The sequence below is a fragment of the Gopherus evgoodei genome, chromosome 2 (genome assembly GCF_007399415.2).
Source record: "Gopherus evgoodei ecotype Sinaloan lineage chromosome 2, rGopEvg1_v1.p, whole genome shotgun sequence".
Taxonomy (NCBI): domain Eukaryota; kingdom Metazoa; phylum Chordata; order Testudines; family Testudinidae; genus Gopherus; species Gopherus evgoodei.
Window position 1 is genome coordinate 29292753 of NC_044323.1, and position 17589 is coordinate 29310341.

The 17589-nt window shown below is 41.5% G+C and overlaps 1 protein-coding gene across 1 annotated transcript in view; it reads left to right on the plus strand.

Annotated features, from left to right (window-relative positions):
* KIF5B (kinesin family member 5B) overlaps window positions 1-17589 on the plus strand; it is a 65600-nt gene that overhangs the window by 21996 nt on the left and 26015 nt on the right. Inside the window, exons 10-14 of the mRNA XM_030550203.1 lie at window positions 48-193; window positions 5528-5676; window positions 8762-8955; window positions 9865-9933; window positions 16399-16605. Of these exons, the coding sequence (XP_030406063.1) occupies window positions 48-193; window positions 5528-5676; window positions 8762-8955; window positions 9865-9933; window positions 16399-16605 (765 nt within the window). The remainder of the gene's footprint in view (window positions 1-47; window positions 194-5527; window positions 5677-8761; window positions 8956-9864; window positions 9934-16398; window positions 16606-17589) is intronic.

A 17589-nucleotide genomic window follows, 5' to 3' on the forward strand; every position in this document is an offset into this window, starting at 1 on the left:
ACTTATTCCTTCAAACATATGCTAATCTATACATTTATTTATTCCAGACTTATGTTCCATATCGTGATAGTAAAATGACCAGAATCCTCCAGGATTCACTGGGTGGTAACTGCAGAACCACTATTGTAATTTGCTGCTCTCCATCATCATACAATGAGTCTGAAACTAAATCTACGCTCTTGTTTGGTCAAAGGTGAGTAAACACTTCAAAAATACTAGTAGGGAGTGACATTTGTTTCACTGAAGTCTTGTAAGTCATGAAGAGCAAGCATCTTTTTATTAAGCTCCTATGCATCTTATCTGGTAAGATTGATGTATTCAGTGAAACGATAACTGCCAAAGATGTCTACTCTTGTCAAGCAAGTAGGTTGAGCTCTTAAATTCTACTGCTGACTGCATGGTCAGCTATGCACATTAATATGTCTGTCTTTCTTTTTAAAACCCAAGAAGATCAATGAGGGAAAGCCACTAATGCAGAATAATAAATTTTTAATTTAAATTCACAGATGGTTATGGTTCCTATATCAAATATAACATCAACACTTAATATTTCTTTAACTCATGTATACACACTGCTAAGCATTTTAGTGCCCAAATATGTAGTGTGCCTAAAATATCCATAAGCAGGGTTTGAAAAATCCACTCATCATGGCAAGTTAGAATCTTTCTTTTGAGTGTGAACGACCAATATCATCATCTTCAGCAGAGTTTACTTTAATTTAAAATAAAGCTCTCATCCTTATGGAAGAAAAGGTTGATCTGATGCCGTCTTAGAAAGACAGCAGAGGTCTAGTGCTTCTGCAGCTGCTCTTACTATGCTGCAGAGTAAATACTGACCAGAGTGTGTGAGGATTTTTTTTTTTGACTGTTACTATTCATTACCTTATGTGCTTCAATGAAACAGGGAATTGTAGATCTTGTTCTTTTGCTGCTTAGCAAAGCACTGAGCAGTAGCAAAGGCTGTCACTGGAGCTATTTGTGATGGAGGAAAACTCAGAAATGAGAACAGTGAGTGGTAGAGTAGCAGAGACCTCACCAAAGCCCTCTTCATGGAGGAAATGCACACAGAATGCTGCATCTCCTTTCTGGCAGCTGAGGAAAGCCGGGTTCAAATTTGACTCCTGCTGTTTATGGGAAATACAGCTAGTCCCGGAACAAGATCCAGCAGCAACACCTTGGTAGGAATTCCAGCAGGTAGGGGTATAGGCTTCTCATGTGGGTGTTTCCCTTATGCAATGAGGACTCCATCATTTCTGTGTAGAGTAAACGCCTGGATGAGATGCGTCTTTGACTATGGGATGTCCAGTAAAACCTGGTGGCTGTGGATGAGGGTGTGAGCATGTGGGATATGAATTGGGAGCTGGAGGGGAAGAGGTCAATGAATGGGATAAAAAACTTGAGGACAGAAAGTAAGGTGGGATGTACACGCAATCGGGGACGGGGGTGGAATAGACAAAGATATACGGAGGCAGAAGGAGAGAAGGAAACAGACACTTGGGGAAAAAAACTCTGCTGAGAACATCGGCCATGACAATTTGTCTACTCGGAAGTTACACTACTGAAATTCCTATGCAATATCTTATGCACCATTTCCATAATTTCACTGTTTCGGCACAGATAGAAGGCAATCTCATTCCTCTCTGTCAGTTGATATAGAATATGCAGATTATGTAGTCCATCATGACCTTGACAGATCTGTGCCTGATAAGAGGCAGAAATTCAAGGCAGGTATATCTGATCACTTTGAGCTCCAACAGGTTGAGATGGAGGGTGGTTTCCTAGGATCACCATCTGCCCTGCACTGTTAGAGAATCAAGGTGTGTCCCTCCACCCACCATAACAGATATGAATCTGTGGTCATGGTTACCGATGATGTTGGTTGGAGGAAGGGAACCCCCGCTGCTACCTTGCAATGGTACCTTCCACTAGTCTAGAAAATACTTCACCTGCTGGGGAACTGACACCTACTTGTCTAGACTGTGCCTGTTGGGCGAATAAACGGATTTGAGACCCTCCTTCCCCCCGAAAACAGTGAAGGCATAACCTTGCACACTCTGTGACAAAGGTGCAAGTTGCCATGTGACCGAGATGAAGACAGTCTCTAACTGAAGTCTGGGGGCTCACTTGAATAGTTCTGAGAAGGTGTGATAAAGTCACAACTCTTTCCATGGGTAGGAAGGCCCAGGGAATCCAAGGATGCCCCTATAAATCATATGTTCTGAACGTGAGTCAGTGTGGATTTTTTCCACACTGAAGACCCAAGTCCAAGAATAGAGAAAGTGCTGTCCTTGTGGCAGACAACACCTCTTGGTATGACTGATGCTTGAGTATCCAGTCGTCAAGGTACAGAATACTATATTTGCCTGACGATGCAAATAGGTAGTCACCATAGAGAGAATATTTGAAAACATTCTTGGAGCCAAAGAGACCCCGAACAGGAACACCCTGTATTGAAAATGATCCCGGCCTATGACAAAATGGAGGAATCTCTTGTGAGGCAGGTGGTATCACTTCACAGAGGTACGTATCTTGAAAGTCAAGGGCCAAAACCAACCCCTGAATCTAGAGGAGGAATGGTAGCTACCAGAATCACCACCTGGAACTTTTGAGGCCTCAAATTTGTTCAGAAGTCTTAAATCTAAGACTGGTCTCCACCCTCGATTTTTCTTCAGTACAAGCAAACACCTGGGAATAGAAACCCCTTTCCCCTGTGCTGAGTGGGGACCAGTTCTATCACCCCTAAATGAAGAAGGGATTTTATTTCCTGACTTACAGTAATTTGTTACTTGTCCCTGAAGCAGGACAGAGAAGGAGAAGAAGGAGGGAGGTAAAATGGATGGCATAGCCCAATGATATTAGTTCCATCACCCATTTGTCCAAGGTGGTCCATTCCCATGGTTATTGGAAATGGAACAGTCGGTCTCCAGATGGTGGGGAGGTGGACAAAATGTTGAAGCTGGCAGGCTAATGCAGCAAAAGGGAGTCAAACCCTCAATCATCCTGTCAAAACTGATCCTTCAATGATGAAGCCTGTTGTGAAGTCGTTTCAGGTGGGGGAGCCACAAATGTCTGTGTGAGAGACGGACCTGTAAGCTTGTTCTTGCTAGACAGTACGGATAGCTTGAAGTGCTTTGCAAATGGTGCTGATGTGTCTGGAGGCTTATTTGGTACCAAAGAACTTGATACAGATAACAGAACAAGAGCAAACTCTGATGGTACGGAACATCTGAGCTTGTTCTGACCATCTCCACTAGATGGTATCAAAGCCTTCCCAGAGCTATGTTTAGCCTTAGGGCTGCAGCACTTTCCTATTTCACCAGTACTGGTGGAGCTCCTTACCTCCACAGTACTGAGCCTCAAGGATGATGTTTCTGAGATTGTCAACCCGGTCAGGTTGGTTTTGGGGGTTGGATCCCTGGGAGGGAAATTTTAAAGCTTCTCTTACAATGTTTAGAGGAGATCTCTGAGGACTTCTCCCTTCTGGGAGAGTGTTGCACTGAGGTCAGAGAGGTGCTGGAGACCCATGGGGGAAACTGATGTACAAGGAGTGCACCATCATCCAGGAATTCAAGTCATAATGACTGTTCTTCTGAGCCCTGGATTTGAAAGCTAAATAGAAGTTACACTTTTGTAGTATGTGCAACTCTCCCAGCAGCAAATTCATTTTGTGTGTCGGTCACTGACCAGGATGGCCTCTCTACACAAGAGGCAACATTTAAACTTCAGTGAATCAGACATGCCCCTCTCAAGAAGCACTTTCCCAGAGAATATAAACTTTTTTTTAAAAAAATGAAAACAAACTACTAAGGAAACTAAACAAAGAAAGAAACTAGCTCAGCAGTAGCTGAGGTACATGCAAAGAAGACATGCTAAGTTCCATCTCAGGACGAGGCGGCTGAGAAGGAATTAAGGGCTGTTCACCCATGCAACCTGATATAGGTTCAGTGTGGGCATAGGCATGAGAACTAGCGTTGCAGGGGGTGCTGCCGGCCCACGCCTGAGGTCCTGGCTGCCGGCCTCAGCCTTATTTAATTTCTCTATGGAAACAGACTTCCTAATGGCTATTACCTCAATCTCAGAGTTCAAGAGTTAGGGGCATTAATGACTGACCCTCCTTTCACAATATTCTGCAAGGATAAGGTTTCCATTACAGCTGCATCCCAGTTCCTTCCTATAGCGTCTTCTAAGTTTCATCTAAATCAGATAATTTAGTTGCCAGTCGCCCCTGCCCCCAGTTCCAACCGGGAGGCTGTCCTCCATATTCTAGCTGTTAGAAGGGTGTTATCCTTCTCCCTGAATAGAACTAAACTTTTGTTGTGACTCTCTTAAACTGTTCACTTTCTTTGCAGACAGATAAAAAAGTTCTGCCTTTTCTACCTTGGGACTATCAACATGAATACTGGCGTGTCATCTCATTCAGTGAGGTCACAATCTGCATCTGTGACTTTACTCAAAACACCCCAGTTTCAGATATCTGCAGAGTTGCTATATGGTTTTTGGCACGTACCTTCTCCAGACACTATGCCTTAGTCAATGCCTCCAGATCTGATGTGGCAGTCGGCATTGCAGGTCTTGCCTTTAACTTTTTTAACTCTGAATTGCCTTCCTCCTTATGGGGACGCTGCTCTGGAGTCACCTGAAGTGGAGCCCCGATAGGGATACTACTCAAAGAAAAAAAGTTACTTACCCTATGCAATAACTGTAGTTCTTTGACATGTGCATTCCTATGGGTACTCCACTACTTGCCCTCTTTCCTTTCTGCTTTGGAGTTTCTTTCTGAGACTCAGATGTGGAGAAGGAACTGAGGAAGATTCACCCATGCAGCCTGATACAGCTTCAGTGTTGGCCATGAAGATATCAGTGGCACATGCAGGGGCTCAACAGACAGTGACAATGGAAAATCTCCATTCGAAGGTGTGTGGGGCACATGGACAACTGTAGTGGGACACATCTCAAAGAACTACAGTCACTTCTCTTTTTGCCTGAACTAGAGAACATGAAAGAATCTGAGACCTTCAGATAGTTTGTCAGGGCACATATCCTTTACCTCAGGCTCTTCTCAGTTTAAACCTTACTTCATTCTACATCGTTGAGTCCACATTAGTGATTCTTCTAAAGTTGATATTTATGTAGAATTTGCAGAATTAAAATCTGCATATGTCTGGCACTGGAATTATTTTATGATTGAAGTTAAGGCCACCCACTGGTTATCGAGCTTATGGGTCTTATCTAGAGATGGTTGGAAGGAAGATGGTGGTTTAGAAGGGGAACTGATTAGTGCAGTGTAGACTGGATGTTTAATGACTTCACTGCTTAATGACTTCACTGCTTTTGATGTACTATGTAGTTATCTTATCACAGTTATTGAAGGTTTTGTGTGTGGAAAGAAGAATAAGGTACAGTCAGGCACAATATTGTGCCTGTTGGATAGGTTACTTAATGAATCAGTCTGACCAAGCTGTGAGCAGCCTGGAATCTCTGTATCAGACTTGTACAGCCTGGCTAATTTTTTGATCTTTCTATCTAGAGCTAAGACTATTAAGAACACAGTCTGTGTCAATGTGGAACTCACTGCAGAACAATGGAAAAAAAAGTATGAAAAAGAAAAAGAGAAAAACAAGACACTGCGTAACACCATACAGTGGCTTGAAAATGAGCTCAACAGATGGCGCAATGGTAAGAAGTGGTTACTTTTTTTGTTGCTTGAATTTTAGCTTAGTGAAGATGGTTGAATTAGTCAAACTAGATCAGGCATGGCCAAATGGTGGCTCGTGAAACAGATGAAGCTCTTTTATAGTTAATGTGGCTCTTGGAGCTCCTCACCCTCTATTCTCCACCTACCAGAAAGGGGAGTGGGGGAAGCTTGGGGCGTCTGCTCTGCAGAGGGGTGGTGGGGCTAGAGGCTTCTGCTGAGGGGGAAAGGGGGAGAGAGAGAGAGAATGTTGCAGGGCATCAGGGCAGAAGCCCTGCGGGGCAGATTGTGTCTTGTGGCTCTCAAACGTCTGAAAAGGATCATAGGCAGCTTGGAAGGTCAGTAAGTTTGGCCAGCCCTGGACTAGGTGATCATCATAGGCCCATGGAATCTATGAATCATTGAAAAGTACATTTTAAAAAATGGGTATATCAAAAACTGATAAATTGTAAACTGTAGGGTCAATCTGAAGTCTCATTTTCAGCTTTTCATTTCATGGCTTGTTATAACCATAACAATACTAAGTTCTAGGTTAACTCTTCAATTTACACACTTTTATTGCATTTTGTGAATCTGAGGTAAGGCCTATTAATTGCTTTTCTTTTCCAAATAAGATTCAATTAATGTATTGAGTTTATTAAATTAATTTTAAAAAGTTAGTTTGCTATAGTTGCAGGTATCTAAACGAGGTACAGACGCTCCTCGGGTTACTCAAACCCTGATTTACTCAAACCCACACTTACAGAAAAAGTTCCATAAGCGTGGTGGGTGGGTGGGTTTTTGTTGTGTAATTGTCGGATATACTTATACAAAATTCGACGTATGCGAGGCGTTCTGGAACGGAATGTGTGCATAAGTTGGGGAGTATCTGTAAACTATTTTTTACCCTTATATAACTTAGACACTGACCAAATCTATTTTTCCAGTTCAGTTTGTGTTACTATAAGACTTCGCTGACAGTTTTAACCAGGAGCAAACTTTTACAGGGACGTTAATGGCCTGTGAAAACTAGGGTTGTATAATCTTGAAACATGCTGTTAAAATAGCATATAATCTTTGAGGCTACTGTAGTAGTCCTTACTCCTTTTAAAATAAATTGTAACTGAAACGTGTGGCTAAGAATATTTCTTCACATTCCAGTTGAGATGACATGCATTAGCTTTCAATTTACTGGATTTTTACTTCAGTAGACACTGTATTTGTGTTAGGTGTTTAACTTATAGGAAAATATTGATTACATTAAACCAGGGGTTCCCAAACTTGGTTCACGGCTTGTCTCGCGGCCCACCAGGGGCTTACCCTGAACAGGCTGTGAACCAAGTTTGGGAACCCCTGCATTAATCTGTTTTACTTTTTAAATACATTAAATTGTATGGGAATGGTGGCTGTTTAAAGTAAATGTGCACTAATATGTTAAATGTTCTTTGTGGGATGCACTTGTGGGATTATGGAAAGCGGACACTTGGAATGCTGTGTTTTGGAAAATTTACTATCTGTGGATGGCAAGATAGTTTTCATAATGCTAATTTTTAACAGGATTCTGTTAATTAAAGGATAAGATATAATTAATGCTACTCAAAATGGTTTCATCAAACAAACCGATTACATTCTTTGAGATTACAAGTTTGGCTGATAAAGGTAATTACATACATGAACTAGACTTGTATAATATGTTTGACTTAGTACTCACACCAGTCTAAAAAATTAGCACTATGCAATATTAAAGCACAAATTAAATAGGTTAAGAACTGATGAACTGACAGATCTCAAAGTAGTCATCAGTGGGAAATCATCGAATGATGGGAGGGCTAGTGGGCAGGGATTAATACTCGACTTGATAGTATCAATAGCAGTGTTAAATAGTATTTACTGAACAGTAATTACTATTTGATACTGTAAAAGCAGCAAAGAGTCCTGTGGCACCTTATAGACTAACAGATGTATTGGAGCATGAGCTTTCGTGGGTGAATACTCACTTTGATACTGTTTACTAATATTTATATACTAAATATTGACACTATTGAACTGCTTGGTAAAACCATTCAAACAATATGCATTTTAATATAGCCAAATGCAAAGTTAAACATCTAGAAACAAAGAATGCAGGCTATACTGTATCCTGAAAAGCAGGGACTGTGAATGATATCTAGGGATCATAGTGGCCAAGCAACTCAGCATGAGTTCCCAGTGTGATGCTGTGGCTGAAAAGTCTAATGTGATTCTTAGATGAATAAACAAGGAAGTAGGGACGAAAGGAGTTGGGAGGTGATTTGACCTGTGTATAGTAGTGGTGTGATTGACTCTAGAATACGGTGTACAGTTCTGGTGTCCACATTCTAAAAACTAGAGTGGGTGTGGAAAAGAGCTGTAGAAATAATTCAAGGGCTTGAAGAATGCCTTATCAGAGATGGACAAGGTGGTTGATAATATATTTTATTGGACCAATTTGTGTTCGTGAAAGTCAAGATTTCAAGCTTACGCAGAACTCCTCTTACAGCAAGAGACTTAAAGCTCAATATATTTATCTTGTCAAAAAGAAGATTGAGAGGTGATTTGATTACAGGGTGTAAGTGCCTTCACAGGGAGAAATGCTAGATACTAAAGAGCTCTTTAATTTACCAGAGAAAGGCATAACACGATTCAAAGTAGAAGCTGAAGCAGAAATAAGACCTAAGTTTTTAAATGAGGGTGATTTAACAACTGGATTAAACTATCAAGGGAAGTCGTGAATTCTCAGTCTTTCAGATAAAAGCTAGATCCTTTCCTAGAAGTTATGCTTTAGTCAAACAAATTGTGGTTACTCAAGCATACAAGTTATTAGACTCAGTAATTAACTGGAATAATAACTAGGTGAAATTTAAGGCCAAAAAACACCATTCGCTCATCAAGTCTGATTTCCTGTATATTACAGGCCTTTAAACTCTCTGGTATATTTTATTTACCATTTAACTAGTACCTGTCATAACTACGGACTATCTCATATATAACCTCTCACGGATACCTCGCTTTGAAAGACATTTCTAAACTAACTGTGATAAGAGAACATATTTATAAAATCTTTTAATTAAGGGGAGGTTGTTCCAGTTGATGAGCAGTTTGACAAAGAGAGAGCCAACTTGGAAGCTTTTGCAGTGGATAAGGATGTTGCTATCAATAATGATAAACCAGCTGCTACAATCGGAGTGACTGGTAATTTTACTGATGCTGAAAGAAGAAAGTGTGATGAAGAAATCACTAAATTATACAAACAACTTGATGACAAGGTATGTTCTTGTTAAATATAAAATCTCTTAGTAAGCATGTTTGGAGCTACAGTAGTTGATCTTTAATTCAGACAAATCTTCATTTGTTAGTACAAATGAGCATGGTGGGTGTTCTCAATCCATATAACATGGTCTGACTGCAGTTCCCATGGATTAAACACAACAGAAACAATCACCTCATTTGGGACTAATTGGCATTCTCCTTGTCAATTTCAACAGGTGGGGGCAGAGATTGAAAGGATAGAAAGAACAAAGCAAAGTGGGCAGCTCATAGGAAATAGATGAAAATGGAGTCTGATGTAGGCAGAGTAGAGTTGAGTGGTCTCGAAGAATGTTCTGCATTCAACTAGTTGAAATGCTCCTTGATAGTTGGATGTCTGTGATAATACAATACTAAAGATCGGGGGACGGGGAGGTAATACGCAATTAAACTGACATTTGAGTAATATGTTTTGGAAAAGCTGAGAGATGTTGCTTATTTTGTCCATTATTATATTTTACAAAATATGACATTTGGTTACATTTCTCTAACATTTAAATAATATTACAGTACTAAATATCTTGAAGTAATAAATTTATCTAAAGTCAGGAGAATTTTCATCCTAAGTAGGTTACTTGGAAGTTACAGCAGGCACATGTTCTAGTTCTTGAACTTGGAGAAGACATTGTGACATAACAAAGGGGTAGGATTTTGCTCTTGGGTTCAAGGTAAATTACTACAAATGCATCTAAAGCTAGAAGCCGCCTGTATTTTTTTCATATCACTTTTGAATCCATGAATCATCGGTATTGTATTTAGTTTGATTTGTTTCCAAAAATGGAAAGGTTGATGAACAACTGATTTTCTAATGTGTATTTGAGATTTTTGTGTGTTCAAACTGTTCAATGGATTGCTGGTTTTAATTGCAGGATGAAGAAATCAATCAGCAGAGCCAATTAGTAGAAAAGTTGAAGACACAAATGTTGGATCAGGAAGAGGTGAGTTTCACTATTGTGTATTTTATTTGGGGTTTTTCATTTGATTAAAAAAAGAGGATAATGCAGAAAAAAAAACACCTTAAAGTTATAACTAACTTTTCAGTTAACTGAAAGTAGGATGATTATATAAAGAAACTGGTTTATTCATTTACCACATCATAATCCTTCTCTAGTTTTAAAGTCAGAATCCAACTGTTCAATGTCTATCCAAAGCTCCCAGTTTGATGTACTTTGGCCAGTCAGTAACTACAGATTCACAAACCCCTTTACCAATTTAATGTGTCCATTAAGAGTTTTGGCGCAGTAGATCTTCCCCACCTTTTCCATGGGTATCAAGAAGTCTCATTCTTAAGAAGTTTCAAAATACTTGCATTCCTCTGTAGAAAGAATATGAAATGGAGGAAAAAACCCTCTTAAGTAGTGTTCATTTTAATCACCACCATATTTTGATCACAAAACTATTCGGTTTTACCAAGTCATTGAGTTGTGACATCATAATTTGTATACAGTTATCCTCTTATCTAGGTTTGCTGGAAGTATTGGACATAATGTTTTCTTTTTATTAACTGTATATGAATCTGCTCTTGCTGTGTAATGCCAACCAAAAGTATTTAATTTTGTATAATTTATTTAAAAAGCAAAGCTTTACCAGATCCTTTTGTTTCTGTTATTTTTGACAGATTTTTAGATTAGGTAATATTAATATCTAATCTCCATACAAAGTTACTGAATTATTTATAATTGTAGATGCAAATGATTCCATTGCTAGAGAAAACAAAAGGGAAGCGTGGGCAACCTTGCCTGGCTCTCTTATATAAGAAAATAGATTTATTTCATTTTCAGTATTTGTCTGAAGCCATGTGTGCACTACAGAGTTATAGTGACTTAAATTAGAGCTATTCAGGCTGGAGCCACAGATGTCAAAATGTCCACCAGCTTGAGAGATTTTTCCTGTACCTCCTCAGATTGGATATCTAGGCCATAGCCATCCTCCTCAACAACTCCTGATGAGTCTTATAATTGTCCCAGGGTGACAAAATAGGCTTCACTGCAACTGCCTCATCTGGGGATGAGGAAGGAGGGACTTAAGTTATGTCGATGATCAGAAGCAACTTTAATTACATCAGTTGTGCATGTCCACACAACACTCCTTGGGTTGGCGGAATGTGTCCACAGTGAGTGCTTCATTTTGCGCTGTTTTTCAACAGCCCTTGTTAATTGTGCACCCACCATCTTTGCCTAAAAGCATGGATCCTGAACTGCTGACCAGTTTGGTGATGAACATTATGAACACAATGTGGTTGATTCTGCAGTATTTCATGAGCTGTGAACCAGTGGTGCCTGCCCTGCTGCCTGCCATGGAAAGAAATAATTCAAGATTGCTGCTGTCATTCATGGAGCAGCTGCACACAGTGGACCGTCAGTACTGAGCTCAGGAAACAAGCACTGAGTGGTGGTATCGCATCATGATGCAAGTATGGGATGACAAGCCGTGGCTGCAGAACTTTCGGATGCACAGATCCACCTTCCTGGAACTGTGTGCGGAGCTCACCCTAGTACTGCAGTACAAGGACACCAGAATGAGAGCTGTCCTCACTGTGGAAAAGCGAGTGGTGATCACCGTGTGGAAGCTTGCAACACCAGACTGCTACTGGTCAGTCATGAGTCAGTTTGGCATTGGAAAGTCCACTGTAAGAGCTGCAGTGATGCAAGTGTGCAGGGTCATTAATCACCACCTGCTATGAAGGAGTATGACTCTCGGTAATGTGCAGGAAATAGTGGAGGCTGTGAGGCAATGGGATTCCCTCACTGCAGCAGGGCAATGTATAGAACAAATATCCCAATTTGGGCCCCAGACCATCTTTCAGCGGAGTACATCAAGTGGAAGGGCTACTTCTCCACTGTGGATCACCAAGGCTGTTTCACTGACATCCATGTGGAGTGGTCAGGAAAGGTGCATGATGCACACGTCTTTAGGAATACTGGACTATATAGAAAGCTACACCGTGGGACTTTCTTTCCTGACCAGAAGATTCAAATGGGGGATATCGAAATGTCCATAGTGATCCTGAGAGACCCCGTCTACCCCTCTCTCTCGTGGTTCTTGAAGCCTTACACCAGGAACCTAGACAGCAGCAAGGAGCGGTTCAACAGGTGCCAAATGACCACTGAATGTGACTTTGCCAATTAAAAGATTGCTGGTGCTGCCTTTTTGGCAGGTTGATCATTTTCAGTTGACTATCTTCTGCATAACATTTGCGAAGCGAAGGGAGAAAAGTTTCCCTGGGATGGAGCGCTGAGGTAGATCAGCTGGCTACTGTTTTGGAGCTGCTACATATCCGGGCAATTAGAGGGGCACAGCAGGGAGGGGGCTATTTGAATTAGGGGGGCTTTGAAGAAGCATTTTGACAATGATTCGCTGTAACGTGTCTTTATGTGATGCATTCTGCCAGACAATATTTACTTGCCACCCTGAACAATCCCTTTAGTGCTTGCTTCCTGAGCTTTAATTGTACTGAGCAAATACTCCTGCCAATAGCACTGTGTTTAAATGTTAGCACCGAGTAACATGTATGAAACAAATAGACTCATTTTATTTCAAAGACTAAAGTTTAATAATAGGATGAAACACAAATTTTGTCAAATGGGACATGGTAATGAGGAAGTGTCTCTCGGTTTCGGCTCACTCAGCTGCATATAACTGCAGCTTTCATTGTGAAACCAGTCCTTGGAGTGCACGGGGTACTGCGAGGGACTGGGACCATGTGAGGAATGTGGTGGGGGAGTTTGGGGAGGACATGGCATGAAGTTCTGTATTGGCTGTAGGGGGTGTCATGCATGAATATGCTCTGATTGCAGGCTAAAAGGGGACTTCAGCATCTCTGGCCCTCCAGTAGCTTTATCATCCGCTCCTGCGCCTGTGTCCTTTCCAGGCTACCCGGCCTGAATCTTAATTGTCTCCCTCCATGCTCTTGTTTGTTTATATGCTGCATCTGTTGATTGCAGCACTTTGTGAAACATATCCTCCTTACTCCTTCTGGTTTGCAACCTTATCTGATTGAGGTGCTCTGCTGATGTGGAGGAATGGATCCTCAAGGGCATATCTGCAGAAGCCAAAGAAACAATTAACAGAGACAGTATTGTGAATTCACTCAAAGCCATGAATCACAAAAGTTGTACACACCTCTTTCTCACTGTCCCTTTGCTAGCACACAGCTTGGTGAGAGCCTCAAATGTGGTGAGTTTGATGGGGGGGAGTTGGGGAATGAGCAAGAAGGGAAAAAGGGTCTGGGTGGTTTGCAAGGAGGGTCACTACATGCATAATCAAACCCAATATCTTACTCCTAAGGGTAACGCAGGATGCATCTCCTGCATGCATGCGGCTTCAGACAGAGTCTTTATGCTGCTCGCTAGTGTGCTGCTCTGATCCCTGCGGAAATAATTTCCGGTTGGTGTGGCAGTTTCCTACAGTGAGGGGAGAAACAAGGCAGCTCTGCCAAGGAGCTTTCAGCAGAGGATTGCAGAATACCTACAGAAAAATTTCCTAGAGATAGCTATCTCAGATTCTCGGGACATGCTGGTGTACATTAAAGAACTTCTCCGCTGTTAATTTCTGTGCCTTATTCCTCCTCTACCATATAACAAAGTACATGAGCTCAATTCCTCTCACTGTGCTGTATCAAAGCAAAATGGACGCTTACTGGAGCTCGCATCTCTTGCTTCAGGAACTCCAGCGCTGGAGTGAATGGGACTGGCTGGACCTCTCTGGAGTCAAAAAGAGGCCCTGACTTACCACGCCACTGGATAATCCTGTGATGTGTTCCACAGCCTCCTCCAACTCCACTTCCTCGTCTATCACTTTACCACTTCATCTTTAGGTTTGACTCTGCTGTCCGCTGCCTCAAGTCCTCCCGAAGTATCCTTGGGGGTTTTTGGTGGTTGAAGTGGGGTTGCTGCCAAGGATGATGTGCAGCTCCTTGTAAAAGCTGCATGTCGTCTTCACTGCACCAGAGCGACGGTTGGCCTCCCTTGCCTTCTGGTATGTCTGTTTCAGCACATCAATTTTATCATGGCACTGCTGATATCATGCCCCCTCTCCTGCATCCCACTAGCAATCAGGCTCTAGGTATCAAAGTTCTTATGGCTGAAACAAAGCTGCAACTGCACAGCCTCCTCTCCCCACAGACTCAGAAGATCCAACATAGAATCACAGAATCATGGAATCATAGAATATCAGGGTTGGAAGGGACCTCAGGAGGTCATCTAGTCCAACCCCCTGCTCAAAGCAGGACCAATTCCCAACTAAATCATCCTAGCCAGGACTTTGTCAAGCCTGACCTTAAAAACTCCTAAGGAAGGAGATTCTACTACCTCCCTAGGTGTAACTCATTCCAGTGTTTCACCACTCTTGAGTGTAAAAGTTTTTCCTAATATCCAACCTAAACCTCCCCCACTGCAACTTGAGACCATTACTCCTTGTTCTGTCATCTGCTACCACTGAGAACAGTCTAGATCCATCCTCTTTGGAACCCCTTTTCAGGCAGTTGAAAGCAGCTATCAATTCCTGCCTCATTCTTCTCTTCTACAGACTAAACAATCCCAGTTCTCAGCCTCTCCTCATAAGTCATGTGCTCCAGTCCCCTAATCATTTTTGTTGCCCTCCGCTGGACTCTTTTTCCATTTTTTCCACATCCATCTTGTAGTGTGGGGCCCAAAACTGGACACAGTACTCCAGATGAGGCCTTACCAATGTCAAATAAAGGGGAATGATCACATCCCTGGATCTGCTGGCAATGCCCCTACTTAAACAGCTCAGAATGCCATTAGCCTTCATGGCAACAAGGGCACACTGTTGACTCATATCCAGCTTTTCATCCACTGTAACCCCAGGTCCTTTTCTACAGAACTGCTTCCTAGCCATTCAGTCCCTAGTCTGTAACAGTGAATGGGATTCTTCCATCCTAAGTGCAGGACTCTGCACTTGTCCTTGTTGAACCTCATCAGGTTTCTTTTGGCCCAGTCCTCTAATTTGTCTAGGTCCCTCTGTATCCTGTCCCTACTCTCCAGCGTATCTACCACTCCTCCAAGTTTAGTGTCATCTGCAAATTTGCTGAAAGTGCAGTCCACGCCATCCTCCAGATCATTAATGAAGATAGTGAACAAAACCGGCCCAAGACCGACCCCTGGGGCACTCCTCTTGAAACTGGCTGCCAACTGGACATGGAGCCATTGATCACTACCCGTTGAGCCCGACGATCTGGCCAGCTTTCTATCCACCTTATAGTCCAATCGTCCAGCCCATACTTCTTTAACTTGCTGGCAAGAATACTGTGGGAGACTGTATCAAAAAGCTTTGCTAAAGTCAAGGAATGTCAAGCATGACTTGCCCTTGGTGAATCCATGCTGACTGTTCCTGATCACTTTCCTCTCTTCTAAGTGCTTCAGCTCTGGTGTACTCCATGCAGGAGTGCATCTACTGTGAAAAGCCAGCAAGGTCAGCTGGAAAGTTCCTGTGTTAACTGTCCATGCTGAGCGAAGAGGAATTACAAAAATTCTCAATCCTTTAAACAGGGGAGGGGTGCATGCCTGTGTTTCTTCAGGGCGGCAGAGTTCAAACTGCTGACTAGAGCAGTCATGATGGGCATTGTGGGACACCTCCCGGAAGCCAGTTAGAGCAGCATAAGCAAGCACAGTGTCTACACTAACACTGCGTTGATCTGCCTTTTGTCACAAAAAGCTCTGCACCTCTCTTTGAGGTGATTTTATTTTGCCGGCATAGCAGGAATGTTAAACCAGCGGGAGGAACATTGTAGTGTGTACACCTCCACTATTTTGTCGATGAAAGCTGACTTTTGTTGACAAAACTGTGTAGTGTAGACAAGGCCTGAGCATATACAACTTTGACCATACTTCAGAAAATGGTTTCAGCTCTGGTTTTTCAATATTTTGAAAACTCTCCATTCTGCTTGGTCATGTACCTATTCAGTAATGAAATATTAAAATACAGAGACGGTGAAGTACTGGCCACGTTTAAGTCAATTGGGAGTTTAGAACATTCTAATTAAACTAATGATTAACGACTTCTTTAAAGTTCACCAGGAAGATCTGCTATATGGTTTTCAAGCCTTCCCTCTCTTCCCTACCCCACCCCCCAGGTTTTGACTAATAGTTAACTGTAAATAAAAATGCAGATCTTGTCAGTTAGACCAGATATTGAAATATACAACATGAGCTTTGTCTACTATCCTTGACAAATAGTTTAACCATCCGTTTCTTAAAATACAGTTGTACTGAGGATAAGTTCAGGGATTGCTATTTTGTGATGGTAGACCATGTACAAATTCTAAATAAATAAGGCTTTATACACTAGGAGAAACTGTTCAGTACATTTGGGCTCCCACTTGCATTTCTTAATGTCATGGAAGTGACAACTTGTGTGTTATTTCTTTTTTATCACTTTTGTAGCTTCTAGCATCTACCAGGCGGGACCAAGACAATATGCAAGCTGAGCTGAATCGCCTCCAGGCTGAAAATGATGCCTCTAAAGAAGAAGTAAAAGAGGTGCTACAAGCCCTTGAGGAACTTGCTGTCAACTATGATCAGAAATCTCAGGAAGTAGAAGACAAAGCAAAGGAGTATGAGCTGCTTAGTGATGAGCTCAATCAGAAATCGGTAGGAAATCAGGGCAGGGAATTACTAAATGTCTGTAATGTAATTTTTTTGTTATTAGGAAACATGTTTTTTCAACTGCTTACATATGTTGTCTCTTTTAAATGGCTTTTTTGAGTGTTAAAACATGAAATTTAGCTTTATGTATTTCTGATGTGGAATTGTAATAGTTCTGATTTGATTATCTAAATCAGATATTGGCAAATATTAATGTGATATGTACCTTGCACAACAAATCCTAGTTAATGGGAAAGATAGAAAATGCAATTTATATCTGCCACTCAGATTTCCCTTGTGGAGCCTCGGCTTGGAGTTGCCCTTTTGAGGAGTTATTCCATAGCTGCTAATTTTTGCAATTTGCCTGGGGGAGTGGTTTCAAAATCCTGTTACGTCACTGTAGCAGCAGGTTGTACAGTCAGTTCTGTTTCCTAAAGTGAGCAGAGATAGGTGTTGACTCTCAATACGTTAATGCAGTAGGCAATTAAAACTTATCATCCTTCAAGTGCTACCAGCAGTTAAGGGTGGAAAGTAGGCAGTTACTGTATTACTGATGAGAGAAGTGCCTGCCTGCCTTGCACTCTTGGTGTCCAAGTCTCATTCTGTGGGTCTGTTCTGTCCTAGTCCAGGTGTTAGCGGTATATTACCAACCAAAAGGTGGAGAAAGATTCCGCTCTATACTTTCTTCTGTTTGAGCTGCTTCAGAAGTTCTAATGTTTGTCAGGTTTTGAATTCATCCAAAAAAAAAAAAATCTACTTAATCCTCTTTCCTTTGGATTCTTTCAATACTTTTCAAAACTGTTACCCAGGTAAAATATTTTTCTTACTGATTAAGTTTCCAGAACTACTCTGTTTTTAGGATGAATTTTACCTTTGCTTCCATCACACTGGTAACACACAATTTTCTGTGTGTGTTCATTGCTTACATAAAAATGGTGTGGTTTCATACAGGCAATATAGATGTTTCCATTTGTTTCCTTACCAACCAGT